At 40.6% G+C, this 13,007-nt stretch overlaps 1 protein-coding gene across 1 annotated transcript in view; it reads left to right on the top strand.

Moving 5' to 3' along the window:
* nlgn2b (neuroligin 2b) overlaps window positions 1-13,007 on the top strand; it is a 194,155-nt gene that overhangs the window by 122,022 nt on the left and 59,126 nt on the right. Inside the window, exon 4 of the mRNA XM_007231175.4 lies at window positions 11,964-12,113. Within this exon, the coding sequence (XP_007231237.3) occupies window positions 11,964-12,113 (150 nt within the window). The remainder of the gene's footprint in view (window positions 1-11,963; window positions 12,114-13,007) is intronic.

A 13,007-nucleotide genomic window follows, 5' to 3' on the forward strand; every position in this document is an offset into this window, starting at 1 on the left:
AGCACATCAGGAGCACAAACCACACAATTAGGATATTCAAGGTAATTCTTGTGTGTGTGTGTGTGTGTGTGTGTGTGTGTGTGTGTGTGTGTGTGTGTGATGCTATGGTAATACCAGGATAATTGAACTTGTTTACATCTCCTCTGGGAAATCAGCAGTAGTCTGGAATTCTCTGGAGAGAGAGAGAGAGAGAGAGAGAGAGAGAGAGAGAGAGAGAGGGCAAGTGAGAGAGATGGAAAGAGCAAGAGATATGAGGACAGAGAGATGAGGAAACAAGAAGAAATAGTAAAATAGGAAGAGAGCTAGAGGTTTTGTGAAAAGACAGGAATCAATGGAAGGACTGGATGTAGAAAACGACAGTGAAAGACAGAAAAAGAAGAGAGAAAGATGGAAAGAGATACTGGAAGGAGGAGTAAGAGAGAGAGAGATAGGAAGGGATTGAGAGAAAGGTGTAGGCATTCAAGTGGGAGTGTGAAAGAGAGATGGGAACAGAAAGACATCAGAAGGTAGTTGAGAGAGAGAGAAAGGGGGGGAAACAAAGTGTGTGTGTGAGGGAGAGAAAGAGGAAGTAGAAAAGAGACAGGAATAGAAGTGGTAATAGGAGAGAGAAGGAAAGAGAATGAGATAAAAGAAGGATGGGAAGAGAGAAGAAGAAAAGAAGTGTGTGAGAGAAAGAGAGAGAAAGGAAGGAAGTGGGTGTGTGAGATGAAGTGGAAAAGAGATAGGAATAGAAGTGGGAGTGAGAGAGATATAGAAAGGAAGGAGAAGAGAGAGAAAGGAAGTGTGTGTATGTGAACAAGAGAGAGAGAGAGAGAGAGAGAGAGAGAGAGAGCAAGTGAGAGAGAGATGGTAAGAGCAAGAGATATGAGGACAGAGAGATGAGGAAACAGGAAGAAATGCTGAAATAGGAAGAGAGAGAGATAGAGGTTTTGTGAAAAGGCAGGAATCAATGACGGACTGGACACAGAAAACGGCACAGTAAGACAGGAAAAGAAGAGAGAAAATGGAGAGAGATATATAGGAAGGAATTTGAAGAGGGTGACAAGACAGAGAAAGATTTGAAGGAGGAGTAAGAGAAAGCTAAGAAGGGATTGAGAAAAATATGTAGGCATTGAAGTGGGAGTGAGAAAGAGAGAGATGGGAATAGAAAGACATAGGAAGGTAGTTGAGAGAGATAGGTAGAAAGTGTGTATGTGAGTGAGAGAGAGAGAGGAAGTGGAAAAGAGATAGGAATAGAAGTGGGAGTGAGAGAGAGATGGGAAAGGAGAGATAGTGGAAGGATAGGAAGAGAGGAAGGAAGAATGTGTGAGAGAAAGAGAGAGAGAGATAGAAAGGAAATGTTCGTGTAAGGACGAAAGAGAGAAAATAAGGAAAAGAGAGAGAGATAAAGGAAGAATGGTGAGGAGACAGGAAGGAAGTGTGTGTTTTTAAAAGTTAGAGATAGGAAGGGAGAGAGAGAGGAATTGGAAGAAAGAGGAATGTAGGTGGGAGTGAGAGAGAAAGAGACAGGAAGAGAGAGATATAGAAGAAAGGGGAGAGAGGAAGTGTGTGTGTGTGTGTGTGTGCGAGAGTGAGACAGATAGGAGGAACATTGGGGAGAGAGGGAAAGGAACTGTGAAAGAGAGAGAAGAAGGAAGTATTTGGGTGAGAGAGACGGGGTAGAGATAGGAAGGAAGTAAGAGAGGCAGAGGAAGGAAGTGGGGAAAAAAGAGGAGGTGCGAGAGAGGGGATTATATATTTTTTGTAAATTTGTAAAATAGTCTTTATTTTAATTATTGATATTTTATTCACTACTCTTGTCACTTATTAATTAATTATTGTTGCTTTTATTTTATCGTAATTATGTTATTGAACATTGTTCTATTACAGTCATGACAATACAGCTTCTTTGAATTTTAAGAAAGAGAGATATGGGAATAGAAGTGGAGGGGAGAGAGAAAAAGAGAGAGAGATAGGAGGAAGTGGGACAGAAAATAAGGAAGTGGGAGAGAGAATGGGAAGAAAGGGATAGGAAGGAAGTGGGAGAGAGAGAAAGGGCAGAAAGGAAATCGCTCGACATTTAAAACAAAGTCACTCACCTGTGTGCATAAATGTTGCGCTAAGTGTGTGTGTGTGTGTGTGTTTGTGTGTGTGCGTGTGTTGTATATGCTGCTCGCGTCCTTTATGATCACATTTGTGTAAGTGTACGTGCAGTCGTGTTCATATGCACGGTTGAGTGTGTGTGAGTGTGTATGTGCGGGTGTGTGTGTGTGTGTGTGTGTGTGTGTGAGTGTGTGTAGTCGTGTAATGCATTTGTAACCCGAGATTCAGGTGGTGATGCAGGCGGGTGTGCAAATACGTGCGTAGAATTTGTTTCCGTGGCAACAGGCATGAGTGAGTCAGTGCTGTGGAATGGCTGGTGAGCCTCTATTAGGCTGCAAGAGGCAGTTTCCATAGCGACTCAGCATCACAGCTGTGTGTGTGTGTGTGTGTGTGTGTGTGTGTGTGTCTGTTAGCTTTTGTGTGTCCGTGAAAGGACCTTGGTTTTTGTAACTTTTATTTTCTTTTTATAAACCACTTCCTTTTCACCTCTCTCTCTCTCTCTCTCTCTCTCTCTCTCTCTCTCTTTTTCTCTCTCTCTTTCTGTCTCTCTCTCTCCTTTTAGTGTCTCACTCGGCTCTCAGTGTCTCAGTTTCTATTAGTCTCTCTTTATCAGTCTCTCTTGCTGTTTTTCGTTCTGTTTCTATCAGTTTCTCTTAGTATTTCTCTCTTTCAACTCTTGTCAATTGCTGAACATTCGTCAAAAATGCACTTAAAGATATTTTGCCACATTTACAGACTTTAAAAGGGGGGTACCACTTTAAAATAAGACTACCTTTATAAAGGGTTTATAAATGGTTTACAACTAGTTTATTAATGGTTAATAACTAGGTTGTAAATGCCTTAAAAATCATTAATAATCGTTTATAACACATACGTAGAAAGTGCAACAATATAGATGACTGTGGGTTCACTATTTGGCAAATAACAGGTCATTGTTGCCCTTTCTATGCATGTGTTATAACTGATTATTAATGATGTTTAAGGCATTTACAACCTAATTAGTAACCATTAATAAACTAATTGTAAACCATTTATAAACCCTTTATAAAGGTAGTCTTATTTTAAGGTGGTACCAAAAGGGGAATCATCGCCTGGATTGCTATGAACTAGAACCATGTCATCTTTACCAATTAATTCAAGTTCTGTTTTGGATCCAATGAAATTCAGGTTTGAGAATGGAGGCCTTGTGGTGATCACCACACTTCCTGCCTTTGCTCTGGAATAACATTACCACAACAGGTGTGTCTGGGAAGACATTACATGCATCAGTCTGTCACCCCAGTTGTGATAAGAGGGACATCAAAATGTGCTAATCAGGTAATTATGGGACCGGACCAGCTGGGATGCCAACTGTGGCAACCTACGAGTGTGCAGGATCTACAGGCCAAGCTGCAACATATGTGTGCAAATGTGCTGCAGGAAACAGTAACCAACTTGTATATGTCCATACCTTTCTCTCATTTTCTTCTCTTTTTTTCTCTCTCTCGTTCAGTCTCTCTTAGATGCTTTAACTTTCACTTTCAGTCTCTCTTTTTTATCTTCCTCTTTCAGTCTCTCTTAGTCGCTCTTATTTTTACTCTTACTTTCAGTCTCTCTTACTTTCAGTCTCTTAGTTTGTCTCACTTTCACTCTCACTTTTAGTCTCCCTCTTTCAGTCTCATTTAGTCTCTCTCACTTCTCACTTTCAGTTTCTTAGTCTGTCTCACTTTCAGTCTCTCTTAGTCTCTCACTTTTACTCTCACTTTCGTTCTCTCTTAGTCTGTCTCACTTTCAGTCTCTTAGTCTGTCTCACTTTTATTCCCCCTTCAGTCTCTCTTTTTATCTCCCTCTTTCAGTCTCTCTCACTTTTACTTTCACTTTCAGTTTCTTAGTCTCTCTCACTTTCAGTCTTTTAGTCTCTCTCACTTTCAGACTCTTTTAGTCTCTCTCACTTTCAGTCTCTTAGTCTGTCTCAATTTCAGTCTTTTTAGTCTGTTTCACCTTCAGTCTCTCTCACTTTTACTCTCAATTTCAGTCTCTCTTAGTCTTTCTCACGTTCACTCTTTCTTTCAGTCTCTTACATTCACATATAAAGTTGCTTATACTTTTGAGAGTCTCTCTCAATTTTGTCTCTCTTCATCTCTCCCTCTTTTAGCCTCTCTTAGTTTCTCTCTCATTTTGGCTTTCTCACATTTAGTCTATCTTCATTTTCTCTCTTTTAGTCTGTCTTTGTCTCACCTTCTTTTAGGCTTGTAGTCTCTCTTACTTTCGGTCTGTTTCAGCCACTCTTAGACGCACTCACTTTCAGGCTCTCTTAGTCTCTCTTACTGTCAGTCTCTTTTTGTCTCTCACTCTTTTGGTCTTTCTTAGTCTATTCCTTTTACAGTCTGTCTTAGTCTCTCTCACTTTCAGTCTGTCTAAAGTATGTTAGTGTCTCTTTTTCAGTCTCTTAGTCTTTTCCAGTGTCGCTGGCTCTCTTTCTGCTTGCTCTCTCTCTCTTTGTGTGTCTCTCTATCAGTATTTGTCTGTCTGTCTCTTGTCTCATCCTCTCTCTCCAGAAGCTCATCAGGGTAAACAGATGCTGTGGCTGTTATTTGTGTTTCCAGTTGGTCTGGCTTTCATATGAATTATCCACACGTCCTGCACACGGCACACACACTGGCTAACTGGGCAGCTCAGTCTACCTCACGCACACACAGACGCACACACACACACACACACTCACACACACTGCAGAGAGAGAGAGAGAGTGTGCAGAGGGAGACAGGTTGAACCAATACAGCACACGTTGGAGGGGGGCTAAAAGCAGGAATGCTCTAATGTAACAGAGATAAAGGGGAGCGTGAGAGACAGACCGTACCAAACAACTGCAGAGAGGGAGGCAGAAGCTACAGCCCAAACCAGACATGAAGCGGGAGGGGGGGTGTTTCAAAGAGACGTGATGGAAAGAGAAGACTCACCTGTGAGACACACACACACATACACACACACACACATGCTTAGACTCAAAGCAGGGCTCTAATAGACTGCCAAAGCACAGACATGACTAGCAGAGCAAAGGCACAAATGCTGGAAAGGGAAGTCCACCGATTTTCCAAAATTTGTATGGCAGGATTCCCCTTGACCGCAGGCAGGTATGTGCGTATCGAGAGAGAGAGAAAGAGCGCGAGAGAGAAAGAGAGAGAGAGAGAGAGAGAGAGAGACTGGGGAAAGAAAAAAAGAGCAATGGCATTTTACTCTGTTTGTAGTGTCTGTCTGTACTTACCTAAAGGGCAATTCCACCAACTTTTCAAAATTTCAGTACAATTTATTAATTGAAAAAAGTAAATAAGAGATTGTGTTCGATGACTTCACACCAAGGCCCAATCCCATGTCACGCCTTGCCCCTCCCACTTCTTGCACTTGAATAGTTCTACAAGTCCCTCCAAACTGAGCCACACTCCAAACAAGGTTATGAAAATGGTGGGAAGATAATTATCTAGCACTCCTTTGGTTAAAAAATAAAAAATAAAAACTATTGCATTATCTTACTTTAATGCAGATTCAATGTTTTATGGCCAGAGATGTTTTGAATGAGGAGACCAGCAGCCACTGACTGCAATATGAACGGGATTTCTGGTAATGCTAAATATATAGCTTGTTTACGAATAAAATCCCATTCTGATGGTCGTGAAACTGGTGCTATTGGGAAACCAAAAGCAAGCGCATTAGCCATTAACAATCCATAGACTGTGTATAGCTGGACAGAGCATCGTCTCTCAAAAGTGAAGCCACCACAGGTCGGGCGCCCCCTGCTGTTCGGTTTCAGAAAGCTGTGTAACCCCACCCATCCCCATAGGTTTCAATGGCAAAACAGAACAACTTTCAATCACGTTTTTTTCTAATATACTGTAATTCTACCTACTTTATTTAAATGCAGCAGCTAGTATAACCTCTGCTTATATTGTCACATTTTTATATCTCCACAGAATTCATTTTTAAAACGTTATTCAGCTCTATTCAAAAAGGTGTGGTTATTGTAAAAGGGCTGGTTATGGGCGGGACCAATAACAGACCATCAGTTCCGCTCCACTTCGCTCTGCAGCCTGTGACCGCCAGGCAGCCCTCAGGGGCGGGGTTATTTAAATGAGTAGGCTGTCTGTCCACAGTCTTTCTCCCTCCTCTGGTCTCTACTGCGCAGACTCGGGTTTCAGGATCGCCAACATGGGGGAAAATTTTGGCTTGATTTTCATTGAATGAATGGGAACGGCGACACAGCGTCCATCTTTTTTACAGTCTCTGTAACAATCCAACAAGAAAAATAATGCCCAGACGTGTTGCAAACATGACCACGGAATGAACAGAGTTGGCTTAAAGGACCATATTTTTCTATCAAGAAAATATATTTTCTGGTCTATTTTCATACATAAGGCACACCTGGTTATAAAGTGAATTATGTGACACTAGTAAGGAACAGGGGTGTCGCCATGTTTTCCTTCTAAGTCAGCAGGTCTCACTGCTGGCTGGTGGTGTGTGTGGGGTGGTGGGTAACTAAGTTAAGTAAAGCTAAGCTAGGCTAAGTAAACAAAACATATATAAAAAATATATTTGGTAACACTTTCTATTAATGTTATCTGTATAAGACTCTATAAACATACTCATAACACATTATAATGCGATCATAAGGCATTATTAACATGGCTATACATATTTATTAAAATGTATAACTCATCATAGCCATGTTTATTATGCATCATGAACTTTGATTATAATGCATTAATAGCTGTGTTTATAACAGGTTTTACGTCAATACCAAGAAACAGCATCTCTTTTTTACAGTAAGCTTAGATTTCCAGATTTCCAATAAGGCTAGGTGCAGCATCATTAGCATTAGCAGCTAACTGCTAGAGCTAGCTGCAGTTAGCACTAGTAAATGCTGCCTGACAGTGCTATACTAAGGAATTCTGAGAGCTCTGGTAGGCCAGGGTGATATTAGCTAGCTGTGCGTCCCACTTAGCTTCTTTTAATATGGTTAACGCGCAGGCAACACTCCGATATACTCCCCTCTGAACGAAGAAAGAGCTGACATGGTTAGCGGCTAATGCTAATGCTGCTCCAGCAGTGCTAGCTGGCGTTAGCAGCAGGTTACTGGCTAATAATTCTCACGTCTGAACAGAAAAGAGCTTGTGCGTTGTGCATTATTGAGTCAAACACAACAAACTGTTTCTAAGGTTTTATCGGGTTTTTGAAACGGTAATCTGACCTTTCGTTTCCAGTATTAAAACAAGGGTATGGGTACAAAAGAGAAATGAATATTGATAGATAATTATGGTTTGCAATGCAATCTACATTATTATTTGATTTTAACGATTTTTTTTTTCCTGCAACACCATAACAACAGCTTAGCACCATCTTACAAACTGCTCAACAACCCCATTAGTGACAACCGTTACCATGGCAACTGTTACATTTTTTCTCTGTGATTGCAGACTGTTCCTTGCTCTCAGGCTGTGATTTTTTCAATAAAGCTGCCAAATGCCTTCAGCCAATCATAAGTTTAACAAGTTTTGACCAATGGAATTCTTGCAGACGCTCCTCTCTTGTCTTGCTAATAATAATGGTTCACCAAGTTGGTCATCGTGGTTGACTAGTTTGGTCATGCTGGTCAATTGGCATAGTCATACTGGTCATGCTGGTTGACCTGCTAGGTAATACTGGTTGACCTACTTAGTAATACTGTTCATGCGGATTGAACTGCTTGGTCATTATGGTAATGCTAGTTGACCTGCTTGGTAATACTGGTCATGCTGGTTGACCTGTTTGGTAATATTGGTCATGCTGATTGGCCTGCTTGGTAATACTGGTCATTCTGGTTGACCTGCTTGGTGATACTGGACATGCTAGCTGACATGCTTGGTAATACTGGTCATGCTGGTTGGCCTGCTTGGTCATACTGGTCATGCTGGTTGACCTGCTTGGTCATACTGGTCATGCTGGTTGACCTACTTTGTCATACTGGTCATGCTGGTTGGCCTGCTTGGTCATACTGATCATGCTGGTTGACCTGCTTGGTAATACTGGTTATGCTAGTTGACCTACTTGGTCATACTGCACATGCTGGTTGACCTGCTTTGTAATACTGGTTATGCTCATTGACCTGCTTAATCGTACTGGTCATGCTGGTTGACCTGCTTTGTAATACTGGTCATGCTAGTTGACTAGCATGTTTATGCTGGTTCACAAGCCTAGTCATTTATGCTGGTCATGCTGGTTGATTAGCTTAGTCAAGATAGTCATGCTGTTTGTCTAGCCTGGTCATGCTGGTTGATTAGCTTAGTCAAGATAGTCATGCTGTTTGTCTAGCCTGGTCATGCAAGTGTACCTGCTTGGGCATACTGGTCATGCTGGTTGACCTGCTTGGTAATAATGGTCATGCTACTTGACCTCGTTGGTCATATGGTCATGCTAGTTGACTAGCATGTTTATGCTGGTTCACAAGACCAGTCATTTATGCTGGTCATGCTGGTTTGCTCAAGAACAGCTAAACCATCCAACACAATACATTGGGCACAGCAACATTTTAGTTTCTGTTGAGTGTTTGAGTGCAGGTTAGGAACTCTGAACTCTCCTGTGTGAAAAGCTTTAGTAGTTCTCTCTGGAAAGCGAGTGGGAGTTACACTAAATGACTGTATTCATCATTTGTGAAAGAGCCAGCACATAATAAAGGCATTCATGAGCATTCCTCAAAGCACAGAGTGGAGAAACCCACCCAACCTTTCCTCACATGTTCTCCTACTTGTAGAACAAATAGTAAAAAAATACATTTATTAAATATTTGAAAAATACATGGAATTTCCCTGGAAAAGATTTGATCTCAAAGGCAGCATATGGTCTACAATCTCAAAGTACTTTTCCACATTCATGCTGCCATCACATAAATATATTGACACCACCCCACATACCACCCACAGCCTTGGTGCTCATTTCCATCTTTGGGCTGGTGCACTTTGCATCCATTTGTTAAAGGTCTCTTTCCGCTAAAATCCATTTTTCTTGTTTTTTTTTTGTGCAATTAGGTCTCTCAGAGCTATAGGTCTCACAGAGCTGTATACGCATGTTGCACATAAAACTCTTCCTCTACCTCCATTGTAGCTAGTAAAAGAAAAGGTCTGGAAAACGGGTTGATCAGGAAAAGCACCTGTGTCTACGCCAACCCGTGAAATAGTATTAATGCCCTCGCCCACCTTGGCTCGGGACCACCCACAGACAGAGCTGAAACTGGGCTGCATTAGAGCCGACACTGTCTCGTTAGCTAAGGAGTTTACAGCTCTGTTTACAGCAGTTAGTTAACGTTAGTTATCTTGTTTAAGTAACTGTAGGTTTAAATCGGATCTCCGGTTGATTCTGCGTTTTACAGAAACCTTAAATATACACTACGGAAGCACTGTTTAATAAGGTAGCTCAACCCGACAGAACACTGGTCAAAGCTGGTCCGTTTACATCAAATTTAATGATAAAGTGGACTCTGGGGCTTCAATGTGGTAAAACTGCCCAAGCTCCGAATCACCAAGTCTGAGTAAGAGTTTAGTAGCGTTAGTTTAGCTGAAAGAAACATTATCAATGCCATGGCGTTGCCTGCGGGGTTGATGTGCAGGTAAAAAGCCATTGCCGAGCTACCCCCCGCCCCGGTGGCTGAACAGCGCTGAAAGTCTGATGTTTAGCGAAGTTTAAGAGTTAACGTTACCCAGCACTCAGTGCTGTATCTTTACTGAAAACTAAGGCTGTATCTCTGAAAACATTTTGTCCTTTGAGTTTTAGAGGCGAAGGCAGGTAAGCGTTCTCCGCTGCAGTGCTATTAGCCAATCAGAGGCGATGTATTTGCATGAATGGCATCTTTTATCCATGTGGTTCTATTGTTTAATGACTATTCTTGATGCAGTTCTGCCTGAGGAATTAAATAAAAGTCTATTGTTTGTTTCAACTTTTTTTTTTATATGAGTTTGTTGAATCATGTGACTTCTACATACAGTGCATCAGATACACATACTATGGCTGCAACTAAAATGGATCTGTACTCCCTCATTAGCATTGCACTATATAGGGAAAAACTGTTTAGTTTAGTGTTTAGAGTAATGGTAGGAACAGAAATTAATTAAGACACTTCGTCATTGTGAATGGGCCATGTTTTGGATTGTTATGTTGCTTAGCAACCTAATCCTACTGTTAACAAACTACTGTATATTGGTAAGTATCTGAAATTTGCTACATCCATTGGCTCATATCTATGTCTTGATATCACTATAATGTAATTTCACTAGCTGTTGCTTGAAGGCTTGCAATGCATTTTGGTCCATATTCAGCTGATGTAGTGAGCTATGCTGTTTTTTATTGCAAGTGTTGTAAGAGCTTATAGTGTCTTCATAATCACATTTCTATTCCACTTTTTGATTCGTGCACTAAAAAAAAATGACTCGTCCACATACTGCTGAAGTTTTAACAGCTTGCCTTGAAGATACAGATGCTATGCCATATCCAGCCACGTCACCAGTCACTCATACGGAAAATGTGTGGCATGATTTTAGACTTTCCACCCCTATTACTAAATCTGAAGGCAAATTTGAGCTGTATGAAATGGATTATAGCAGGACACCATTAGGAACCTCTACAACTCCATAATGAGATGTCTGACATGTTGACATGCCAGACAAATGCATTATAAATATTGCCCCTAACAGGGCCCTATTATAAACCCTGCGCAAGACGCATTACGATGCTCATTACTATCTTACACCCCGTCAACGGTCTAATAAAGAAAATGGCAAGTGATACACTGATAGCTTTATTTTATGGTTACCACTTTAAAATAAGACTACCTTTTATAAAGGGTCTATAAATGGTTTACAATTAGTTTTTTTAATGGTTACTAATTAGGTTGTAAATGCCTTAAAAATCAGTTCATAATAATCATTAATAATCAGTTATAACACATATGTAGAAAGGGCAACAATATAGATGGCTGGGGGTTCACTATTTGGCAAACCACGGGTCATTGTTGCCCTTTCTACGTATGTGGTATAACTGATTATTAAGGATTTTTAAGGCATTTACAACCTAATTAGTAACCATTAATAAACTAATTGTAAACCATTTATAAACCCTTTATAAAGGTAGTTTAAAGTGGTAACATTTTATGTTACGCCTAAATAACACCCATGATTAATTAAAAGCCTTTTGCGCATTTAGAGCTGCACAAGGCATGTATTTCTTCTTTTTGCACCCTCGCGATACCAAGGCACACCGACATGCTCTACATCCAGCTGCGCAATCTGCAGTTGGCCGGTGCACTATAAATTCGCTAAAATAAAGTGTTCCATCTATTTAATTTATTGCTCCTTCTTACCTCTATCTTTTTTCTAAACAGCACTGCAATCTGACAATTCCTTCTAGGTACAACAATTGGAAAAAAAAAACTCCCTTTAAAAAGAGATTAATTTCAGTCACGGCCCATGAAAAAGCACTTTAATGGTAACAAAATGTTCCCGAAGCAATGACTCCCACCATTCTTCACACCAGTCGGACAGATTTTTGTCCAGATTTCCCTTGACGGCTGTTTTTCTCAACTACTCCCCTCCCCTAAGGTGTTAAATTGCATGTACATTTCAATTTATTGACAGCTGATGAGTAAAGGTGAGGCAATTAGCCTCAAGAACACAGTTAACACAGTGTCAGCTGTTAAGCGTGGTGGTGGTAGCATCATGTCTGGGGCTCTTTTGAAATGGTTGTATTGCACAGTGTGGATGGAATAATGAAGACCTCAACGAAATCTCAAACCTTTAGACTGTTTTACATTTTTCAGAATTAGGAATAATTAATACAAATTTACAGCGTTCAATTATTTATGTGCATGTGTGTTTTTCTTGCAGATATCCGAGATCGTCGGAAGAAGCCGGTCATGCTGTTTATTCATGGTGGATCGTACATGGAGGGTGCAGGGAACATGTTTGATGCGAGTGTTCTTGCTGCATATGGCAACGTCATCGTGGTCACCATGAACTACAGGCTGGGGGTGTTGGGTAAGTGTGACATCACCTGAATTATAGGAACCTTTTCCATTGTGTTTGTTTCCCTCTAATAGTTTACTATAGAGTGAAGTTACACCTATAATCTATAATGACACTACGATATGGTGTAGAAACCCAGAAGATACCATAGCAACTGCTTAGCAACTGATTAACAGTAGCATAGCTACCATCTAGCAGCTGTGTGGCAACAGCAAAGCAACCCCATAGGATACCATATCAACTGTAAACATCATAGTAACCACTTGTAATTGCATTGTAACCAAATAGCAATTACATAGAAACCACTTCAGACACCACATCAACTTCTTAGCAACATACAGTTACTAGAAAAAATAAGTAAGTGAACCCTTTGGGATTACTTGGATTTCTGCATAAATTGGTAATTAAATGTGTTTTGATCTTCATCTAAGTCACAACAATAGACAAACACAGTCTGCTTAAAATAATACCACACAAAAAAATCATATGTTTGCAAGGATTTATTAAACACAACATGTTAACATTCACAGTGCAGGGTTAAAAAATATGTGAACCCCTAGTCTATTGACTTTTCTAAGAGCTAATTGGAGCCAGGAGTCAGCCAACCTGAGGTCCAATCAATGTGATGAGATTGGATGTGTTGGTTGAAGCTGCCCTGCCCTGTACAAAACACACACCAGTTTTGAGTTTGCTGCTCTTAAGAAGCATTGCTTGATGTGAATCATGCCTCGCAGAAAAGAGCTCTCAGAAGACCTACGTTCAAGAATTGTTGACTTGCATGAAGCTGGAAAGGCTTACAAAAGCATCTCTAAAAGCCTTGATATTAATGTGTCCACAGTAAGACAGATGGTCTACAAATGCAGAAAGTTCAGCACTGTTGCTACTCTTTCTAGGCGTGGTGGTCCT

This window comes from Astyanax mexicanus, chromosome 20, assembly GCF_023375975.1.
Source record: "Astyanax mexicanus isolate ESR-SI-001 chromosome 20, AstMex3_surface, whole genome shotgun sequence".
Classification (NCBI taxonomy): domain Eukaryota; kingdom Metazoa; phylum Chordata; class Actinopteri; order Characiformes; family Acestrorhamphidae; genus Astyanax; species Astyanax mexicanus.